Source organism: Lissotriton helveticus, chromosome 3_1, assembly GCF_964261635.1.
Source record: "Lissotriton helveticus chromosome 3_1, aLisHel1.1, whole genome shotgun sequence".
Taxonomy (NCBI): Eukaryota; Metazoa; Chordata; class Amphibia; order Caudata; family Salamandridae; genus Lissotriton; species Lissotriton helveticus.
In genome coordinates, this window is record NC_136061.1 from 1,654,671,006 (window position 1) to 1,654,685,329 (window position 14,324).

At 46.0% G+C, this 14,324-nt stretch overlaps 1 protein-coding gene across 5 annotated transcripts in view; it reads right to left on the reverse strand.

Annotated features, from left to right (window-relative positions):
- The window catches only part of LOC144823695 (TGF-beta receptor type-2-like), a 420,165-nt gene that overhangs the window by 12,076 nt on the left and 393,765 nt on the right, over positions 1–14,324 (reverse strand). For all 5 annotated transcript variants that reach the window (XM_078682433.1, XM_078682432.1, XM_078682430.1 and 2 more), the window contains exon 6: positions 11,010–11,137. In XM_078682433.1, coding sequence (XP_078538559.1) covers positions 11,010–11,137 — 128 coding nt within the window. The remainder of the gene's footprint in view (positions 1–11,009; positions 11,138–14,324) is intronic.

Sequence of the window (14,324 nt, forward strand, 5' to 3'; positions counted from 1 at the left end):
TGAATCCCTTGCAGACGATGACACTGTGGGGTTGGACACGTAAGGAGCATATGGTGGTGGTGCAATGGCAGCGTTGTGATTGGTCCGGACGGTGCTCAGCCTGGCGCCTGTAGGAGGCCATTTAGCCTACATAGAGAAAATGCAGAGTGCGCATGACTGATTTGGTCGGCCCCTGAGGGCCGACCAAACAGTCAGGGCCCATAGCACTCCACCCCGACCTGACCCAACCAGGCACATTGTTCTGCTTTCTCGCAGCGCGAGAAGCACAAACATAAAATGGTATTTAAAATACCATTGTATGTTTCTGCTTCCCGCACTGCGAGAAAGCAGTGGGGCGATGCTCCCCCGCCCTAATGGAGGAGCCGCCCCAGCTCAGATGTTTGATGGTCTTTAGAGAAAGGGGCAGAGTCCACAATGCATGATGCCAGAATGAAGGTGTCACTTGAGGACTTTCTACCTGGCCGTACGGGTGCCAGTATTCCTCATAGCGGAAGTGCCTGTGCCAACAATTCACTTGGCACATAACACACCAAATACTCACAACCGTCCCAGTATTTAAAGCAGCATAGCCAAGTTTATATCCAGAACGTTCACATATTGAAAACCCCTTAACTATGAAACTGTCCTCAGTGCGACAGTCTGCTCAGTTGCCTCAGAGCTTAAAGTGCCTCAGTCATGCCACTTTCACTACCTGCCACAATGGTGTGGCTGTCATAACAGCCACAGCAGTGTGGACAATTGCCCCAAACATGTAAGGCATCAAATACAATGACACCTACCGGCATATAAAGCGTCAAGTCCATGATACTATCCCACGGCCTTCACAGTGGAAAGCACTCTAGCCACAGCTGCAGCCCGTGCAGGTAAGAGCGGTGGGGCCGTGTGGGGTGTATTTCAACAGATGATTACGAGGGACAATGTAATAAATACTGCGGGCCTCATTTATGAAAAGTGACGCATCGCTGCGTGAAAACAGCGATGCTTCACTTTTCATTGCGCCCTCCTTGCGACATGCTGGATGCGTCATATTTACAATATGACGCATCATGTCACAAGGAGTTACAGATACGTCAGTATTTCTGAGTATCTGTAGGCGCACAAATGACACATTACTGGAGTGTGTTACAAAAGTGACGCAACTTCAGCAATGAGCCATTTAACATGGGCAAGTCCCATTTCAATGTGCCTGCGTCAGTTTTACGCTTGCTGTGAGGCAGGCATAAGATAATGACACATTTGCGTCCTAGAAGTGACGCAGTGAAATCTCATAGATTTCACTGCATCATTTCTACAAGGCTTACTTGCGTCAAAACGCCCACCCTGCATACATTATACCTGGCGCAGGTATAATGTGACGCAGAGGTTTACAAAGTGACGCATCTACCTAGATGCGTCACTTTGTAAATATGACGCAACATGGCGCATTTTTTACCCTGCTGGTGCGTCACGAAAAGTGACGCACCAGCGGGGCAAAAGTGACGCAAGGGCTCATAAATAAGCCCCTGCATTTCCTCTCGTCATCGTCCGCTGAAATACCCCCCATATGGCCCCACCGTTCTTACCTGCACGGGTCGCAGCTACCTGGCCAGCCCAGAAGCCTCCCCTGTTCGTCCCCTTCTTCTGATTGGTCCACCTGGCAACACCACAAGGTCTCTGACTCGCTGCACTCAAGGTTGTGGTCCCACTCTGTGGTGTGGTTGCTGTGGCCCACCATCAATGTCAGCGCTTTTGAAAGAGAGTTGCAGAACCTATCTTGTGTACAGTGCACACGTGGATTCGCAGTACACCTTGCTAGACAATGGCACCTTTTTTCTGATGTTTGCTCTCTTTCTGATTGGCTCTGGTATATGATCGCCATTGCTGCTTAAGTAGAGGCAGACACAAAGGGGCATAATTACAAGTCCCAAACACCACAAGTGCGTCACTTGTTTTGACTCTCCAGTGGCGCAGCGCCATTCCCCATATTTACAAGGTGGTGCTAAGCCATTTAACATGGCGTAACTGAAACTAGTAAATATGCCCCCTTCTGCCACAGTACTCTGCGGTAAAGGGCCGTGCAATGGGTGTTGCTGTGAGCGTTCCACCACAACACCCATTTTTTTTTATGCTGCCCCAGATTTACAAGGCTGAGGTAGCATCAAAAACAACACCATTCTAACATGGATTACCAGGGGTTAGAATGGTGCTGCGAGGGGAAATCATTATTTTCTCCTTGTTTTTTTGCTATTTTCAGGTGTGCTGAATTCTGCAATACATTCAGAAAGACCAAATCACCATGAACGATTGTTTATGTGCAGGAAGGTGTTCCTTCCTGCACATAAACAATCGTCCATGAAGTGCAGGCACCCTTGGAACATGGCAGCAGGGTGCCTGTGCTGGCGCTAGGCAGCTTTTTTTGCGCCAGTGCTAAGGGAAACATCAGGGTGCACAGTATTCCTGTGAATACAGCCCATCCTGAGTTTTAAAAATGTCTGAGAGCGGCGCTTCTGATTTTGGCATGACGGAACGGCACTGCTTCAGTAGCAGCCAGTCTCCTGCCAAAGTGACAAGGCAGGCCTGAGGAGGGAGGTGGGAAAATTTCAGTAGACAAAAAATACAAAAATAAAAATGACTTACCTGAACGCCAACGCCGCCGCCTGCCGCATCACGCTCTTCCTTATTCTAGGCACAGGCTCCCAGACTGCACCGTGGCCAATCCTGGCACTGCATGAAAGCAGCATCAGGATTGGTCTGAGGGCTGGCAATTTGCGCTCCGAGGCTGACTGGGAGCCTGTAGCTTCACTGCGCATGAGAGTTTGGCTGGCTGCCATTGAAGGGAGTGCACCACCACTCCCCTACTAGCAGTGTCATCTCCCTGGACCTGCTCCCTAGACTCATCAGAGTCCTGGGGGCCGGGTCCAGGGGGATTAAAATAAACAATAATAAAATCGGTTTAAAACCAGTTTTATTGTTGTTTTATTTGAGGGTGGTGGCGGCGCTCCTCTGCTCTAATGGAGGGCCACAGCTGCGGTCTGCTTGTCGGCAGATCTCCACATCCTCACAGACTTTCTGGGGACCCACTAGCACCAGTAGTCTGGTCATGGTCTTATTTAAAAGGCCCTAGCGCCGCTGGTGCGTCACTTTTATGATGGGAAAAAGTGACGTACTGGCGGCGCAAGGGCCTTGTAAATAAGCCCCTCAGTCTTTGTGCCCCAAATGCTATTTATAGTAAAGCTCAGACATTCTGTCAATAGTTGATACCCCTTGAGTGGGTAAAGCCCCCTGCTAGACAACTGTTAAAGTGCTGTGTTACGCCCTGGCTAGGTTCACCAGCACTTAGTTCAAATAGCTTTTTGTAATTTGTAAATCCAAAATTCCATTTGAAATCTTTATTTTGATCACAAGATCATAAAAGATGTACAAAATACCACATCAAGAAAAATCACAGAGCATAGGTAAATCATTACTGTTGGATACATGGGAAATTTAAAAAGAGAATACTAATAAAAGGGGGTAACAGGGAATCAAAAAAAATTTCAAGAATCTCCAGCCATCTTTAGGAATCGAATTCGGGTGTGCCACATTGCCGTTAAAATTTTTGCCAAAGCAAAGACAATTGGCGGCGATAAGTCTGTCTTTAAAACTCTATAAGCAGGTAAAAATGTTCTAAAACCCAAGTTTTTTAAGAGGGGGACAAGCCAAAATTTCCTGCTTTTCTGGTAGGTTCGGCAGAAGAAAATCACATGCACCTCGTTCTCCTTTATATGTTCACATGCCGGGCACATCTCTGTGGGAGACCGGCAGGACCATGCTTTGGTAAAAGAAAACAACGGGGGGGTCCCATACCTCCATTGCAGGAATAATTTTCTTGTTAAGGCAGGAGTCATGCGATCCAAAACACTTTCAAGGTTATACAAGTCTTTGGTTATAATAAAGCGGTGTGTCAGAGATCCCTCTCGTGCGCTATCGAGGGCTCGAAGGAGCATTTTATCGTAGTATGCTCTGGAGAGCGCTTTCCTTGGAATCCTCGTGCTTGTGTTTTCCGGGTCTAACCATAATTCTGGTAGTCCGAGGGTTTCGCAGGTTCTCTTAATGTATTTTAACCAAGGGATTTTGGTGCCGTTGGGTAATAATAAAAATTCCTGTAGCTCAGATCTATAGGAAGGAAGATCTTGACTGCTCCAAAGACGGCGCCAAAATGTAAGTGGTTTGAGCCCTAGTTCCTCCGTAATAGGCCTCATACCCAGGTCCAGTCGCAAGGGCAGAAGTGGGGTACTTAAGGGAAGGGCTGTCAGCTGCTTCAGAAATGTATTCTCTGTGGTTAGCAAAGTGGACGATGGAATGTGGCCCCACAACTCTCCCCCATAAGTAACACCCCCGTGCCTGTGCCTTATAAATTTGGATAGCAGGGGTAAGAGGGCGGTATGATGACTTAGTCGCAATTCTCATAATACCACCCGCCTTCTGGGCCAATTTCATATTTGCCTTTGTCTGGTGTTCCCCCCACGTTAAGTTTTGGTTTAGAGTTATCTAAGTTTTGGTTTAGAGTTATCCCCAAGTACTCTATTGTGTGAACCCTTTCCAAGCGCACTGTACCGAGCAAGGGACTTGGACACTTGAAGGACGTGGGGTTTAAGATCATAAATTTTGTCTTTTGAGGGTTAATTTCAAGTCCCCTATCAGTACAGAACTCCAGAAAACCGTCCAACACCCGCTGTATGCCCATCGGGGATTTGGACAGCAGCAGGGTGTCATCCGCAAACATGATTGTGGGCACCCTGCTGCCGGTCAATTTTGGGGCGTCAGTATTTGCAATCCCCGTCAGGTGCGCGATTACCCCGTTTGCAATTTGCGCTCCCAGGCTGACTGGGAGCCTGTGGCTGCTCTCTCCAACCTCAGCTGGGGCTGGAGAGAGCTTCACTGCGCATGAGAGTTTGGCTGGCTGCCATTGAAGGGAGTGCACCACCACTCCCCTACTAGCAGTGTCATCTCCCTGGACCTGCTCCCTAGACTCATCAGAGTCCTGGGGGCCGGGTCCAGGGGGTTTAAAATAAACAATAATAAAATCGGTTTAAAACCAGTTTTATTGTTGTTTTATTTGAGGGTGGTGGCGGCGCTCCTCTGCTCTAATGGAGGGACACCGCTGCGGTCTGCTTGTCGGCAGATCTCCACATCCTCACAGACTTTCTGGTGACCCACTAGCACCAGTAGTCTGGTCATGGTCTTATTTAAAAGGCCCTAGCGCCGCTGGTGCGTCACTTTTAAGATGGGAAAAAGTAACGTACTGGCGGCGCAAGGGCCTTGTAAATAAGCCCCTTAGTCTTTGTGCCCCAAATGCTATTTATAGTAAAGCTCAGACATTCTGTCAATAGTTGATACCTCTTGAGTGGGTAAAGCCTCCTGCTAGACAACTGTTAAAGTGCTGTGTTACGCCCTGGCTAGGTTCACCAGCACTTAGTTCAAATAGCTTTTTGTAATTTGTAAGTCCAAAATTCACTCAGTGGCTGTGCTGGCGCAGCCTCTTACCATGGAAGTCGGCACAAAAAAAATATGAATCTAAGGAAATAACGCCTCTTATTTAATCACTTGCAGTTTGGCAGATATAAATGATAAGTTTGGAAAAGCGCGATAATAAATGTTAATGTGATCTCCCCGAATTTTACCGCCTGTAAGAATTGAAGTCCAACAAGATTAAAGTGTAATATGTCATCCTGGGACGAGAAGGGTGAACAGAGCCTTCGAGATTTCCCCTTTTCTCCCATTGGCAATACATAAGGGTCTTGAATTAAAACCTTGAGGGGATTGTCTGGATCTCACTTCAAAGCAAAAGAACAATATTGTTTTATAAGTTCTGCTTACGCAATTCTTTGTGAAACGGAATTAAAGATTTCCATCTAAATCCGAAGGAATCCACAGAATCAGTAAGAATACACAGTACAGACAGAAGTTAAGAGTTTAAGATTTTCCTAGTGCATATGCTTTTTTCATTAACCGTTTACAGTGTACATTTTATAATGATTGGTTCAGAATTTATAACGTGAATTCGACACCAAACTATCAAACGTTGCACGCTGTGTTTGCCTGTGGGCTTAGCAAATACGACTAGTTTTTCAATGTATATTTGTTGTTGAATTGTGTAAGAAAACGCAGTAAAGAATATGTGTGCATATTCACTCAACGTCCTAATAGATAGGTGACTGACTATAGCATTTAAATTTTTAAACAATTTTTTTAAACCTAAAATTCATTTACATTCCTCTGACCATAAGGATAATGGTGCATACACTGATTAAAGCAGGTTGGTTTTTCTAATACAGATGGTGCTGGTCTTCCAGGCACTCGTGAGCCCTCTTTTATGCTAATGAAGGAAGTCGACCTCTTCCAACATTATTTATGTCACAAAGAGGAACTTGACTAAAACCACCTCTCATGAGAATAACCCACGTTGTATGTCTTAGTAGAAGCAAGTAAAGCAAACACAAAACTCCCCGGGTTCTGAAATGTCCTCTCGTTCGGATGGAATACACGACGACTAAAAATTTGAATTTGAATTTAACATGCACCATAATGCATAAGTGGAGTGGATGATGTATTTAATGCCCTTCCTTCTGTATCCAATCTATACTGTAATGTTAATGAACCAACAGCTGTCTCCGTGGTATGGGTTGGCTCAGTTGTTGTGACCAGATTGCAGGATTAGTTGTGCAGTGTGTTTCCACCAGGCATGGGTACAAAGAGTGACTTAGTCTGCATCATGTGGGGCTTGGCCAGGAGATTCCTGAAATGGCAGGCCTAAACCTCTAGGGATTCAAATTTACGGGTTCATGAGATATCGATACATGCTATGAACATACTTGTATCCCTGCAGTGTGGCTGCAGGACCCTCAAGTTAGAGAGGAGGAAGAAGCAAAGCATAAAAAAGTGCTGTGGTTTCAGAATTAAGAAGCAATATTGAGATTCAGTTAAAACATCCAATAACCGCTTTAATTCGTAAAAAATGCTTTATTCACCTGTCCCCGTGACTTTTCCTACACAGTAACAAACAAGGTTGGGGGTCGGGGGTTTTGGCCTGCCTACGTGTGCCCATGTTACTCTGATGCCACTGAATACAGCGACCAAATGGTACAACCAAATATCCTTTTGAATGCAGTTAAGAGCTCCAAGTGAGTCGCTCTGAAATAGAGTGAGTGCTGTCTGAGAAGTAACAAGAAAGGCACATTTGTGGGGCCACATTGGACAAGCTTGTGATTGCATTCTGTGATGTCAGGTGTTGGCAGCCATGGCAGGGTGGCACAGAGCGACGCCACTATTCAGCTCACCATACAGTGGACATCGCCCTTCCTCCCTCTGCCTCAGACTAAAGGGGATGGCGTACCATCTCGAAAAAAGCAGAAGGATGCCGTTCCCCTTTGTCTACCCTTCCCTTGTGCCCTGATTGCTACTCGTAATATTCTGCTTATATAGTGATGATAAAACATTATGGGCCTTATTCATGAGGGCCTTGCAACACTAGTGCACCGCCGTTGAGTCACTTTACGTAATGCAGCGGCGGCGTAAATAATGAGCCATGTTGCGCCATATTTACAAAGGTACGCATTTAGGCAGATGCGTCACCTTGTAAAGCCCTGCGCCATATTATACCTGCATCAGGTATAATGTATGCAGGGTGGGCGTTCCCCCGCAAGAAAGCATCTTAGACGTGTTGCTGGAAAATCTATAAGATTTTACTGCGACACTTCTAGGACGCCACTGTGTCAAAACCTTATGCCTGCCTTATGGCAGGGTGACGCAGTGCCATGGGCACAGGCCTACCCCATGCATTGCTGGAGTTGCTTCATGCTTGCGTCACAACTCCAGCAATGCATGACTTTTGCGACCAACAGATACATCATGATTCCTAACATATCTGTCTTTCCTTGCGACATGGAGCACCGTGCATTAAATATGGTGCATTCATCGCCTTGCAAGGAGGGCGCAGTGAAAACTGTTGCATTGCTGTTTTGTTGCAGCAGTGTGACAGTTTTCATAAATGAGGCCTATATTTGTATCATTAAATGGTATATTTTGGAATACACATTCCAGTCTGCAACATAAAACACATTTCCTTGAAATGCCGCTACTTTAAATCTCATGTGCTGGCCTGAAGGATGTGATTAAAAAGCTGGCACCAGATTGAGGTTCCCAGCATCCTCCCTTCCTGACCGTGTACTGAATGACTCTATCGTGTACCCCTAAGGACAACTGTTGACTGGTGCTGTCCGCTGGAGGACGAGCACCGCCCTAATTTGACGGTGGATTAGTAAACAAATTAAGTAGAGGCGGTGGTCTGTTATTTTCCTGTGAAGTAAACATGCTGTGCCGTCCATAGAACTATAGCACAGGCCAGCTGTTTCACGATTGCGATCACGCTCGTTAAATATCATACATTGTCTATCAGAGGTTAAAATTCCGCTCAGCGCTTTCATATGGCAAGGTAAGCCTGCAGCCTTATGCAGAACCACTAGATGGCACTATAAATCAAGAGATGCCTTACATTTGTTGCATATATTGCCATTTTCTGATGCTTAAAGGAGGTGGCCAGATAAATAATGGATCATATAGAAGAGCATTACGGTGTGTGAAAAGGAGCTGTGGGTGACAAATGCCATGCTGCCCTTCAATGTCCCTGCTGGGGAACAAAATAAACCTTTGACGAGAGTGGCAGAAATCCCCAACATTCCCTGCCCATGTCACCCCACTCTACATTCTTCCATTGCCCCGACTCACGTTCGCTGACTGCGTGTAACGAAAGCGTAGGGCAGTGTGGCCGGCAGAGGGGAGAGCGGGCCTCTATCCCAAGTGGTATTGTCACTGTCCACATGGCCGCCCAGTCCACAAACAGTAGCACTGAGGTGGGTTCCATCTAGCTTGTGGCGTCAGTGAGGGGTCTACTGTTTCCCCAGGACATATGGACAGCACCAGATGCATGAATTCTGTCTGCAGGAAGGGTGCATGCGTTGTTGCTCTTCTGCTAGCCAAAGACAGAGCTTTACGCTCAAGTCACGTCCTTTCAGTACCGCTCTCTCTCCTATCCCATGGGTTTCCACAGTGGAACATGATTCTAAAGCTGTAAGGCCTCGAAGGGGAAACAGTGAGGATGCTATCAGGGGAGGGGGCAGCCTTCAGCTGTACACAGTGGGGACCAACGGCAAGGCCTGGCCTTCTCTCATGTGAACTGGAGCGTGGCCACAGGGCCTGATCAGGCTCTAAGCGCAAGAACCCATGCGCCCAATGCCCACTGCACATGGCACCATCCTGGTCAGCAGAAGTTGGCTGTTGGACATAGCATGTGGCTGGGCTATGCCTCCACCCCACAGTGTGCCCAACTTCTACGGCACACGGCCTTAGAGCAGGAATTGGCCTCATGGCCTGGCCTATGACCAGGAAATGCGCTCAACTCTTATTTGCCCAAACCCCACTGTGCATGGCCTTCAACCTTGGGTCAGAAGTACCAGTGGTTGGCTGCCAGGCCTCTCCTGCAAGTAGGTGCGCCTGGCACATATCAGGGGTGGGTGGCGGAGAGCGGAAGTGGGGGTAAATAAAAAAAAGAAAAAAACCGTACCTCCTCACTGCGTCTCACTGCATCTCTCCACCATTGCCTGTCCCGGAACAGAGCATCCAGGAAGCACTCAGGCTTCCCTAAGCCAATCACATTGCTGCACTGCAGCACTGTGATTGGTCTGAGCGCCGTGGTTGTAATGCAACCTGGGTGACGAACATGCAAAGTGCACATGACTAATTGGCCATCCCAAGACAGCCGGCCAAACATTCAGGCAGACTTAAATGCACATACCACTCCTCCCCCTGCTGGCTGTGATGACAGACAAGCCCCACTCCGCCCGCAAAGCTGAAGCAGTAGGAAAAAATAACATGATAACGAGTTATTATCTTTGAATTTTCCCTTTATTTACACTGCTGCAAAGCAGTGGGGTGACGCTACTCCGCATTAATGGAAGATCCGCCACTGCCTTCCAGGGGGCGGTCCACCCAACCCCTTTGTGCAGCACAACCCGGATAAGCAAGGATAAGGCCCAAAGATGTCAAGATTGCCCTCAAAAATTAGATTTACTCTGCTCCCTGCCTACCATGTGGGGACAGGCAGGACAAAAGTCACATAGGGCGGCCCCGGGGGGAACACCCCACCAGCAACTTGCTTCAGTCTTGTGCAAGACCAGATCAGAAACTGTCATTGTTTCTCATCCTGGGCTTGGCTTGCAGCATAATGCTTGCTTTATCCTTCATTCCTGAGTAGAGACACATTGTTGAGTTTCCTCTCAAGCCGCTGGGTTGCGCTGACCCCGGAACCCACAGAAGGTTGCACCTGCTTCATTGCCCTCTGAACACTATCTTAACATTTACATGCAGGGAACACATTCCTACTCAAACAATGGTGCTCGATTGGAAGAAGTGAGTTTCAAGCCTCACACTTACATTCAATTGCAAAGCATTAGGTCTGTTCTGTTAGTTTCTTTGGGAGATGTAACTGTGAGTAAATCCTTACCCTACAATCCTCTCCTGAGACCCAGAAGCCTATGGCTGTGGAGTCCTGGTTGCTCAGGAAAAATGGTTTACCTGTTACATCCCACAACCTCCTCACCCTGATTTACTATTTACTTTTCCGTCCTGCAAAATGTTTGAGGCAGAACTTCACAAAAGCGCAACGGTAGCTCCATGGATCTGGAGGCTCCAATTTGGATACATTTTACAGATGAACATAGCATGATAAAGCTTGCAAACAACTCAAGACTCTCCTGTTTCCTTAGTCTGCCCTTATCCATGTTGGTCCTTATTGCTGGGACACTCCTGGGTAGCCATGTGCTCTACAAATGCCCTTTCATTTCATTTCATCTGTAAGATGTGATTAAGAATTCAAGCGATATGAGATTTGTTTTATGCCAGCGATACGTATTTTTTATATTAACTTTGTAGGAGTTTCCATGAATGACTGTCTACTTTTATGTACTCCTTTCTTTCTCGATCATTTTTGTTACCTGGTGCACCAACCAGCTGCTGGGGATCTCTGGTCGCCCCCGGCCATGCAGTACAATGTCCCTCATGGTCTCGATGCAGGGCTGCTCGCGAGCCACTGACCCAAAGGGCAACTCGTAGCTCTTCACCTCTGTAAAACATTTAGAAAACCAGGATCAGTACACAGGACCAAATTCAAAAAAAGTATGTGTGAAAGCTCTAGATTGTTAATTCATACTTATCTACTTTCATATCAGAATACTGCTTCTTGGGGACTCACCACAATCGTGGACATACGCCTGGAAATCACACGTAAGTAACATCTAATCGAATGTAGGCAGATTTCTGATGAAAATCCACCCACCTGTTCATTGCTTTTCTTTATTTTTTAAATACATCTTTTAATTATTCTACCAACCAATACATTGTTTATTGTTATTTTCAAATTGCAAATTCGTCTTTTAAAAAATATACACATACATTTTACAAACAATCTTTTCGTCTACAACTCTGTCGAATATGATGATGTTAGGGTGTTTTATCATCTTTTTTGCACCCTTTCCCCCACGATTTGTAACAATTCTAGTCACAAATACATTTTCCAAATAGATGCAAGTCTTTAGGAAACGTTGGTGAATACCCACAAACCACAAACTTGAGGGTATCCACTAAATTCCCAAAGATCTCCCCTGTTCCTCCTTTGCCAGCACCTTTATTCTTCCTTTTCTTTGTTTGCAATCAGAAATGGAGTGAACACGCCTAAAAATCCATAAATACTCAAGTGGCCCACTTTGTCCATATCTAAACTCAATTTAGGCACAAATGTTTTTTTAAATATGACCCTTACTATGTAGTTCCCAATGTGCCTGTAAGCACAATGCTTCAAATGCTCCAGTACAGGCTTGATGATTTCATCCTGCACTGGAGGTACCTGGGCCAGATGTGCGAAATTGTGTGTTTGCGATTTCCTAATAGTGAATTTGAGTGATTTGCTATCAGGAAATCGCAAACTGCAATGTACAACAGTGTGTTTGATACTATTAGTGATTCACAGTGACTCGCAAATGCACCTGCCTCATTAATATTCATGAGGTAGGTCGCGATTTGCGATCAAGTGTGAATGGTTACAATCAGAGGGATGGTGGCCAGCTGGGGTCAGCAGACCACCATGTATGTGATTGCTTCTTAAATAAAGCAATATTTTGTTGTTGTTGCAATGCAGCCCGTTTTCCTTAACCCCTTCGGTGCTGATCACGGCTCCTGGCCGACATGAGTCACGGTGGGCGTGTGCTGATGACGCCCGGGAGCCGTCATGACCACGCCCGTGATCGGAATGTCCAGCATCGGCGCGGAATTCCAGCCGCAGCCAAGGTGTTAAAGGAAAACGGGATGCATTTCAAAAATAAAAATGAAAAGCTACCTTTTAATTTTTTAAGATCAGGCAGTGGCCATAAGACCACTGCCTACTCCTAAAAAATATTGTCCCCAACATTCACAAAGGGGACCCCTTCCTGTATGCGAATGGGTTACCACCAACTTAAAGTTGGTGGTAACTGTGAATGTTTTGCGACAGCATTCCTGGTTGCAAAACATTCATACATACCAGTGCTATTCGGTATTAGGAAGGGACGCCCTAAACACATCTCTTCCTAATACTGAATCTCAAAAGCAAAATGCGATTCGGTTACAGAGTCGCATGTTGCCTTCTCTACATGGCAAAATGCATTTTACCGGTCTCAAACGGCCCGGTAAAATGATTCGTACATCTGGCCCCTTGTTTCTTTCTGTTACTGTGAAAAATCTAAGAAAGGAGATATTGAGTCATCACTGTGCCCTTAACATACCTCAAAAACAAAACAAACTCTACTCCACCATCAGGATCATAATTTGTAATTTGCCACATGTGGCAATTGTTAGCTTTATATAGACTTGCAGCCTCTATGGGTTCCTTTGCATCGTTATACATTCTAACAAGTGATCTTCTCTTATAAAGTATGCCTTTAACTTTTGTCTGCTTATTTAGCTTTTGTATTTGCTTAATATCACTGTCACGTTTTTAGTCATGACTTCATTAAAAAAAAAAAAATGAATGGGCAAATGTTGTGTGACATCACCAGAGAAGAAAGGGCATATTATCTCACTTCTGCTGTGATTTTGTGTAAGAATTGGCTTTTGTAGTCTGGTCTGCCCTGTTCCCATGATGCACTGGGCCAGGGACAGACTAATTTGCATACAGCCAGGTTCTGAAACTGGGATGGTGCAATGAGCTAAAAAACGGTGTTGGATCTAGCCCTGATCTCTTGACTGGGTGAGAGTATTCTGCTTAATTCAGAGACTCTGTCCATCACCACCCCTTGTTGTAAATATGTGATTTTGGTGAAGCATTGTTACTGATCACTGATTTTATTATTCGTAGTATGCAGAAGGGAATTCAGTGCTTAATTAAATTAAGCACTGAATTCCGGTGGGTGCCTGTGCGAGCCACAACGCTTATCTTTGAGGACCAGCACTTATTTCCCCGCATCAGATGTTTATCGAGTGCAAGAGAGGGGAAACACAGATCGGAAAGACAACGGAAGAGAAAGGCGGGAAACCATCACAAAAGGAGAAAGCAGGAACCTGCAAGTGCGAGAAAAGGGGGCATGGAGTGTTGGGTAATAGAGTAAAGACTACCAGCCCATGTATTTTGTGTGCCGACGTTTAATTGCACCGGCTCTGAGCCGGTCTGGCTACCTGGCTTTCCTTAATAAACAATGCAAAACAAATGTTTTTAAAAAGCAGGATTTAAAGCTATTTGTTTGCATTGTTCATTTGGAAGCTCCTGCAGCTCCCCAGCAACAAAATTTCCCCTCTGCGGTGAACCTGAGCCCCACCCTGCCACCACAGCAAAAAACGCCCGGTAGCCAGTCCGGCCCTGCACCGGCTGCCAGCTTCTAACTTCAACCCTGCTCTCCTTTTTTCACAAATGTAGCCCTGAGTCAATTCTGACTGCATTTTGTGAAATTCACTTCTACCTACCAAGGGAAAACAAACATTGGCAAAACCAATAGGTTGCACCTATGCAAAAGCTATTAGCTTTGCCAATGTGTTTTAGCCATGTTATACACCAGCGTGGAAGCTGTTTACCGTGACTAAAAGTTAGTGGCTTGGAATATTGTGGTGTGATGTAGAGTAGAGTGGAGTGGTGTGGAGAAGCATAGAGTATAGTGGGTTGAGGGGATCGGAGGGAGTAAAATGCCTTAGTTTGGAGAAAAGTGGCGGGGCATAGAGTGGAGGTGTGTAGAGAGGAGCAGAGTACCGTAATGTGGAATGTCGTAGCGTGGAGTAAAGTGTCATAA